General features: G+C 43.6%; 1 protein-coding gene across 1 annotated transcript in view; it reads left to right on the plus strand.

The window, feature by feature from the left end:
* The window catches only part of DENND5B (DENN/MADD domain containing 5B), a 119,077-nt gene that overhangs the window by 91,764 nt on the left and 18,072 nt on the right, over positions 1-9,241 (plus strand). The window contains exons 14-15 of the mRNA XM_011934143.1: positions 454-582; positions 4,631-4,752. Coding sequence (XP_011789533.1) covers positions 454-582; positions 4,631-4,752 — 251 coding nt within the window. The remainder of the gene's footprint in view (positions 1-453; positions 583-4,630; positions 4,753-9,241) is intronic.

Genomic DNA, 9,241 nt, shown 5'->3' on the forward strand with positions numbered 1-9,241 from the left:
AAAAAAAAAAAAAAAAAAAAAGTAATTCAGTGGATTAAAGTTGTGGCTGATATTTAATTATGCTATAGAACAGTCACTTTGAAAAGCAACTTAAGTATTCACCGTGTTTCATTACCTTTTTTTGAGAATCAGGAATAACCAAATGCTTATTTACAGGTATCTATGAGTCTTCAGCAAGGACATAATAAAGCCTGAAAGAGTGAATGAGTGTTAAATGCTTTATCTTATGACATTGTCTGTGTGCTTGTGTTGTAATGGCAATTATAATGTGAGACTAACTTCATGATTCAGATGGAACCTTCAAAGATTTAATCAACATCAATTGTATATTATCGACTGCTCCCTTTAAGTATAAAATAACCTTTCTGTGCCCAGTACTGTTCACTCTTTACTTCTTTTCTAGTCAGCGTTATCCTTAAGATCTACATCTTTGCTGTTACCACTATTCTTTAGGCATATTCAAAACATGAGTGAGATCAAGACTGATGTTGGACGAGCTCGGGCATGGATAAGACTGTCTCTAGAAAAGAAGCTCTTGTCCCAGCATCTTAAGCAGTTGCTTTCTAACCAGCCACTCACCAAGTAAGATACCATCTTTGATACATTTCTGTTTCTATACATTTCTGTTTCTATACCCTTGTGCATACAAAGCAAGTTGCGTAAACTGACAAACTGGCTTCTTCAGTATGAAGTGCTGTTTCCTGTGCACGTGCATTCTTCTTTATCTAACAGGCATGTGCTTTGAGAACTCTGTCTTGATGTAATACTTGATCGTTTCAGGGAGGACACACCAAATATAACAGCCAAAGGCCAGATTGCAGTTGGGAGTGGTGGCTGTTGCCTGTAATCCTAACATTTTGGGAGGCCAAGGTGGGCGGATCACTTGAGTCCAGGAATCCAAGACCAGCTTGGGTAACATGGTGAAACCCCATCTCTACAAAAAATACAAAAATTAGCAGGGCACGGTGGCGCACACCTGTAGTCATGGCTATTCAGGAGGCTGAGGCAGGAGAATCACTTGAACTTGGGAGGTGGAGGTTGCAGTGAGCCGAGATCGCGTCACTGCACTCCAGTCTGGGCGACAGTGCGAGACTGTCTCAAAAAAAAAAAAGAAAAAGCTCTGCCAGAATCAGGCAGAAAGCTAGCTAGTTCACACAAGCTGACAGTAACATCCAAAAGATAGGTTAAATTTATATAAACCTTATATTATATTGTAAAATACCACAGATAAAACCTGGAGTAAAAAAAGAAAAAAATAAAAAAGTTCTGTGAGGAGGTCCCAGTAAAGGGCTTCTTCTGAGAGCCTTTGCATTCAGCAGTTTAGAGCAAGGGTTCCCAGCCCTTGGGCCATGGACCAGCACTGGTCTGTGGCTTGTTAGGAACCAGGGCTGCACAGCAGGAGATGAGCCAAAGGCAAGCAAGCATTACCGCCTAAGCTCCACCTCCTGTCAGATCAGCAGCATTAGATTCTCAGAGGAGCACAAACCCTATTGCGAACTGTGCATCTGAGGGATCTAGGTTGCGTGCTCCTTATGAGACTCTAATGACTGATGATCTGAGGTGCAACAATTTTATTCTGAATCCACCTCCCCCTCCCCGGCCCCTGCAACAGCCATGGGAAAATTATCTTCCATGAAACCGGTCCCTGGTGCCAAAAAGGTTGGGGACCACTGGTTTAGAGCCAGGAAACCAGTCAAGTACATGTCAATTAATTGTTAACCGTTTTAATTTCTTCTGTTTACTCTATCAAGAAACCGTCTTCCAGGTCAAGTGCAGTGGCTCACACCTGTAATCCCAACACTTTGGGAGGCCAAGGTGGGCAGATCACTTGAAGTCAGGAGTTTGAGACCAGCCTAGCCAACATGGCAGAACCCTGTCTCTACAAAAAATACGAAAATTAGTCGGGCATGGTGGCATGCACGTGTATTCCCAGCTACTTAGAGGCTGAGTCAGGAGAATCACTTGAGCCAAGGTTGTGCCACTGCACTCTAACCTGGGCAACAGAGCGAGACTCTGTCTCCAAAAAAACAAAAAATACAAAGCTGTCTTGGATGAAATATATTGCCCTTATATTTACATTAGTGCTAATTTGAAGGCTAAGAACTTTGACTTCTCAGGAGCGAAGTTAGGCAGAGAATTCAACAAAGACCTCAGACATGACAGAGTCATGTAGAGTATTAGAGTCCCATTGTAGTAACCCAGTGCTTTTTGTAGTTTTGTATTTGTACATATCACACTTGGATTACATACCCCCTGGAGCATTTTCAGATGATTCTTAATGTCCAAAGAGTAAGTTTGATAAAGAATGAAGTGTCACATACAGCCTGTGAATCTGACCTTGTTTTCTTAAAACTGGCATTTTTTTGTTGTTTTTTTTCCAATTATAAAAAGTTACTGGCCAGGCACAGTGGCTCACACCTGTAATCCCAGCACTTTGGGAGGCCAAGGTGAGCGGATCATGAGGTCAGGAGATCGAGACCATCCTGGCCAACATGGTGAAACCCCATCTCTACTAAAAATACAAAAATTAGCTGGGTATGGTGGCACATGTCTGTAATCTCAGCTACTCGGGAGGGGAGACAGGAGAATCACTTGAAAAAAGGCTGGGTACGGTGGCTCACACCTGTAATCCTAGCACTTTGGGAAGCGGAGGCGGGCTGATCACCAGAGATCACGAGTTCAAGACTAGCCTGACCAACATAGAGAAACCCCATCTCTACTACAAATACAAAATTAGCCGGGCGTGGTGGCACATGCCTGTAATCCCAGCTACTTGGGAGGCTGAGGCAGGAGACTCACTTGAACCTGGGAGACGAGAGGTTACAGTGAGCCGAGATTGTGCCATTACACTCCAGCCTGGGCAATAAGAGTGAAACTCTGTCCCCCCCAAAAAAAGTGATTTATGCTCATACTGGCCAAAGTACAAAGAGGAAAATGATAACCACTTATGATCCTGCTGTATAAAGAACACTAAATATTTCACATTTTCTTCTGTACTTTTCTTCTATGCATGTTCTCTTATTAAGATATACTATATTTGCATTCAATATCATCCTTTTTATTAGCTTAACAGTGTACCATAAACATTTCACCGTATCACAAGAGTTTAAACTCTGAGGTCTGAATGCTTGTGTTCAAATATTGCCTTCCCTATTTAGTGTTTGAATGACCTTGGACAAGATATTTAACTGTCCTGTATCTCTCTTTTCCCCATCTGTAAAATGACACTAGGCTGGGTCTGGTGGCTCACTCCTGTAATCCCAGCACTTTGAGAGGCCAAGGTGGGAGGACTGCTTGAGCCTAGGAGTTCAAGACCAGCCTGGGCAATATAGTGAGACCCCATCTCTACTAAAAATAAAAAATTAGCTGGGCGTGGTAGCATGCACTTGTTGTCCCAGCAACTTGGGAGGCTGAGGTGGGAGGCACACTCAAGCCCAGGAGGTCGAGGCTGCAGTGAGCTGTTACTAAGTCGGCGCTGCACTACCGTGACCTCGGTGACAGAACAAGACCTCATCTCAAAAAAATAAAAATAAAAAAGGCACTGATAGACTTATCTCATAGAGTGAGAATGAAATGTATTAATACCTATAAAACACTTGGGAAAGTGCTTAAATGTAGCTGTTTAATGAAATCTTTGCCCCATTTCATCTGTATCTTTAGGACTGAGTCCTAAAAGTGGAATTGATGAGTCAAAGGGTATGATTGGTTTAAAATAATTGTTACTGAGCTGAGATCCGGCCACTGCACTCCAGTTTGGGCGACAGAGCGAGACTCCGTCTCAAAAATAAATAAATAAATAAAAATAAAATAAAATAATTGTTACCTGAATTGCTTTCCTGAAATTTTCAGTCCCACCAACTGTGAGAATGGCATTCATTTCTTCCTTGTCAACACTGGTCATCACTTTTAAGTCTTTATTAGTTTGATAAAATAGATGCATTTTTTTTCTTAATTACTCATTAGGTTAAAAGTGTTTATTAACTGTTTATATATCCATTTTATGAATTGAAATAGATATGAATCTATTTTTTCAAGATTAAAGGTGTTTGTCTAAGAGGAGCTATTTATTTTTAGTCAAGGCTTAATGAGGGCCAGGCTCAGTGGCTCATGCCTGTAATCCCAACACTTTGGGAGACTGAGGCAGAAGGATCACTTGAGTCCAAGAGTTCAAGACCAGCCTGAGCAATATAGCGAGATCCCATCTTGGAAAAAAGAAGACATAATGGGAAAGAAACAGAAGAAAAAATGGCCGGGTCCAGTGGCTCACACCGGTAATCCCAGCACTTTGGGAGGCAGAGGCAGATGGATCACCAGAGGTCAGGAATTTGAGACCAGCCTGGCCAACATGTTGAAACCCCATCCCTACTGAAAATACAAAAATTAGCCTGGCGTGGTGGCACATGTCTGTAATCCCAGCTACCCATGAGGCTGAGGCAGGAGAATCTCCTGAACCCAGGAGGTGGAGGTTGCAGTGAGCTGAGATTGCACCATTGCACTCCAGCCTGGGCAAAAAGAGAAAAACTCTGTCTTAAAAAAAAAAAGACATAATGAAAAATACATGATACTACTATCTTTTGTTTTTTTTTTTTCTTTCATACTACTGTCTTGTGCTTGTCTTACCCTTTCCTAGGAAGCTTTATAAGCGATACGCTTTTCTACGTTGTGAAGAAGAAAGAGAGCAGTTTCTTTACCACCTTCTTTCTCTCAATGCTGTGGACTATTTCTGCTTCACCAGTGTGTTCACCACTATCAGTAAGTCTAGAGAATTGACTGTTAAGGGTTACTGAGGTGGCTAATGGAATAAAAGCATTTATATTTTTTAAAGCAAGATATGCCATAGTATATGTGACATTGTGACATACCCCCAGATCTCTGTTTAGGAATAAAGGATATTCCCTAAATGCTAGGAGTGCTACAGGAAACCCTTGACTGTCAGGCTGTGGAGAATGCCTTACTGAAGAAAAGTGCCTCACAAGATGATCCCTTCTGTCAGTGCCAGCCAGCATCCCATGACTGAACAAAGGGCTGTCCGGGAGCTCACCATGGAGGTTAGATAGATGAGAACTTCATTGAGACTGCGTTGAAGCTTAACATCTTGCTTAACCGATCCTGCTTTCCTTCTCACATGTTGGTCCCAGGAGCAGCATTGTGCATGCTAATTTCTGACTCAGAGATTGCTTCCCAAGAAACCCAGTCTTTGATAGGAAATGTTACCTACAACAGATGTGAAAAGGAATGTTTTATTAAGTAAATATTCCAATATCTTAACACATAAGTTCAAAGTAACTATGTGATAATAATAAACTTATATAATTGGACATCATTCAACTTTGGAAGGAAATGCTGATTGGAGATTTTTTTTTTTTTTTTTTGAGACAGAGTCGCACTCCGTCACCGAGGCTGGAGTTCAGTGGCACGATCTCAGCTCACCGCAGCCTTCACCTCCTGGGTTCTAGGGATTCTTGTGCCTCAGCCTCCTGAGTAGCTGGGATTACAGGCACGCCCCACCACACCTGGCTAATTTTTGTATTTTTAGTAGAGATGGGGTTTCACCATGTTGGCCAGGCTGGTCTTGAACTCCTGACCTCAAGTGACCCACCTGCCTCAGCCTCCCAAAGTGCTGGGATTACAAGCATGAGCCACCACGCTTGACCTGGAGATTGTGTTGTTGTTGTTTTTGGTTTTTTTGAGATGGTGTCTGGCTCTCACTCAGGCTGGAGTGCAACCTCCGCCTCCTGGGTTCAAGCGACTCTCCTGCCTTAGCCTCCGAAATCACAAGCCTATATGTAGGTGTGTGTCACCATGCCCGGCTAATTTTTGTGTTTTTAGTTAAGACAGGGTTTCACCATGTTGGCCAGGCTGGTCTCAAACTTCCGACCTCAGGTGATCCACCCGCCTCAACCTCCCAAAGTGCTAGGATTACAGGCGTGAACCACCGAGCCTGGCCAAGAAATTTATTTTTTATAGAAAGCTGAATGATAGTGTTTATTCTTTCCTTCATTGCTAATTCTTATTTGCAGTGGGTCCTCTTCCTTACTTTGGAGAATTTTTACTTGTATCAATTAGGAATTGCATTTAGCTGCAAGTATCAGAAACTTGAAAACCAGTAGTTTACAGCTTAATGATTTCACTTACATAATAAAGGTCTCAAAGTAGGCAGTGGGCAGTGCTGTCACGGACCCAGGCTCATTGTCTTTTTCCCCTTAGACCTGCTGTGTGTGTGCTAGTTACCTCATGGTTTCAACATGGCTGTTCTCGGTATACCTTCCAGCAGGAAGGAGAGAGTGCCAAGGAGGGGCAGGATCTGTGCTAGAAAGACATAATTTTCCAAAAAATCTCAGTAAATATCACTAACATTTCACTGACCAGAATTATGTAGGTTTTGGCTTTCCAGTCTCTGGTAATGGCAGACAAAGGAAAAGGGAATTGGAATGGGGATTAGGCCAGCCTGTAATGCCTGTCAAGGCATTGATTAGGTTACTGCAGGTATAAGAAACTAAAATGTTATGTACAGTTTTAAAATCAAAGAGGCCAGGCACAGTGGCTCACACCTGTAATCCCAGCACTTTGGGAGGCCAAGGCAGTGGATAATGTGAGATCAGGAATTCGAGACTGACCTGGTCAACATGGTGAAACCTCATCTCTACCAAAAAATATAAAAATTAGCCGGACGTGGTGGCACATGCTTGTAGTCCCAGCTACTCAGGTGGCTGATGTGGGAGAATCACTTGAACCCGAGAGGCAGAGGTTGCAGTGAGCCAAGATCATGCCTGGGTAACAGGGTGAGACTCTGTCTCTAAATAAATAAGAAGAAATAGCAGTAGAGGAGTCCTAAGATCCTCCTTATATCTGTAGATGTCTCTTCATCTGAGTAATTCTTTCAATTTGAGGAATTCTTCATGAAAGAAATTTTTAAATTTAATCATGTTGCTTTTTCATACTTAAACTATGAAATCACCATTGTGCATCTGTGGGCCTTTTGCAGCCACAGAACTGCTGACCCTAAACATGCCTTTTTTCTGCAGATTTTCTTATCCTATCAATGCAAGAAATGAGAGAAGCCTCTGGCACCTAAAATAAAGTCTTGCACTAACCTCTTCTGCTTTCAGTTTCAAAACCCATTTGATGCTGATGATTATTAAACCATGAAAGTATGGCCTTTTCTCTGACATTTTCCTATCCTAAAGCCAAAATAAAAGGACACAAAGGGAGACTATTCACCTAACATAAAGTATTTCATGTAAAATTAGGGAAATGAGCCATTTATTTCATTTGTTTTCCTCATCTAAGAGTGCACTGAACCATGAGCTCATACTGGGAGGCTGTATCTAGGCATCTTCTTCAGTAAATGTTTTTCATCCTACTTGTGGATCTTTCAAGGAGGGCTTTTAACACCCCCTCTTATGATCAAATGGGCAGAAATCCCAAGGATGACAACAAAAAATATTGATTCTACCCTACTTTAAACAAACAGGCTGGGCATGGTGGCTCACACCTGTAATCCTAGCACTTTGGGAGGCCGAGGCGGCGGATCACCTGAGGTCAGGAGGTCGAGACCAGCCTGGCCAACATGGGGAAACCTTGTCCCTAAAAGTACAAAAATTAGCTGGGCATTTTGGGCGCACGCCTGTAATCCCAGCTACTCCAGAGACTGACGTAGGAGAATCGCTTGAACCCGGGAGGTAGAGGTTGCAGTAAGCTGAAATCGCCCCACTGCACTCATGCCTGGGCATGACAGCAAGACTCCTTCTCAAAAAATAAATAAATAGTGACTGGGTGCGGTGGCTCACACCTGTAATCCCAGCACTTTGGGAGGCATTGGTCGGTAGATCACGTGGTCAGGAGTTCAAGACCAGCCTGGCCAAGATTATGAAACCCCGCCTCTACTAAAAGTACAAAAATTAGTCAGGCACGGTGCCAGGTCCCTGTATTCCCATCTTCTTTGGAGACTGAGGCAGGAGAATTGCTTGAACCCGGGTGGCAGAGGTTGCAGTGAGCTGAGATTGCACCACTGCACTCCAGCCTGGGAAACAGAGTGAAACTCTGTCTCAAAAATAAATACATGTACACATATATACATACATACATGGCAGGTGGCTCATGCCTGTAATCTTAACACTTTGGGAGGCCAAGGTGGGCAGATCTCTTGAGCTTAGGAGTTTGAGACCAGCCTGGGCAGCATGACAAAACCCTGTCTCTACTAAAACTACAAAAAAATAGCTGGGCGTAGTGGTGCACACCTCTGGTCCCAGCTACTTGGGAGGCTGAGGTGGGAGGATCACTTGAGCCTAGGAGATGGAGATTGCAGTAAGCTGAGATCGTGCCACTATACTCTACCCTGGGTGACAGAGCGAGACCCTGTCTCAAAAAAAATTTCAAAATTTCAAAACAGGCCAGGTGCAGTGGCTCATGCCTGAAGTCCCAGCGCTTTGAGAGGCCAAGGCAAGAGGATCACTTGAGTCCCATTCAAGACCAGCTTGGGCAAAATAATGAGACCCTGTCTCAACAAAAGAACAATTAAAAAGTTAGCTAGGGGTTGGCTATATCAAAACCCCTTCTCTACTAAAAATACAAAAATTAGGCAGGCAAGGTGGCAGACGCCTGTAATCCCAGCTACTTGGGAGGCTGAGGCTGGAGAATCACTTGAATCCAGGAGGCAGAGGTTGCAGTGAGCCAAGAACATGCCACTACACTCCAGCCTGGGCGACAAGAGCGAAACTCTATCTCTAAATAAATAAAGTTAGCCAGGTGTGGTAGCATGCACCTATAGTCCCAGCTACTGGGGAGGCTGAGGTGGATGAGCCCCAGAGGTCAGTGCTGCAGTAAACGCTGATTGGGCTGCTGCACTTCAGACCGGGTGACAGAGCTAGATCCTGTCTCCAGAAAACCAACAAACAAAAAACCAGAAATGTATGGCTGTGATGGACAAAAATGCTTATGTGCTTAAGCCATCTCCCCCCTTTTTGTTTTGAGACAGGGTCTCACTCTGTTGCCCAGACTGGAGTGCAGTGGTGGGATCAGAGTTCACTGCATCCTTGACCTCCCTGCCTCAAGGGATCGCCCCTCCTCATCCTCCTGAGTAGCTGGGACTACAAGTGTGTACCACCAGGCCTGGCTAATTATTATTTTTTTATTTTTTATAGAGACAAGGTCTCACTTTGTTGCCCAGGCTGATCTTGAACTCCTGAGCACAAGTGATCTGCCCACCTCAGCCTCCCAAGTTGCTAGGTAGGATAACAGA

This window comes from Colobus angolensis, unplaced genomic scaffold, assembly GCF_000951035.1.
Source record: "Colobus angolensis palliatus isolate OR3802 unplaced genomic scaffold, Cang.pa_1.0 Scaffold131, whole genome shotgun sequence".
In the NCBI taxonomy this organism is placed as follows: domain Eukaryota; kingdom Metazoa; phylum Chordata; class Mammalia; order Primates; family Cercopithecidae; genus Colobus; species Colobus angolensis.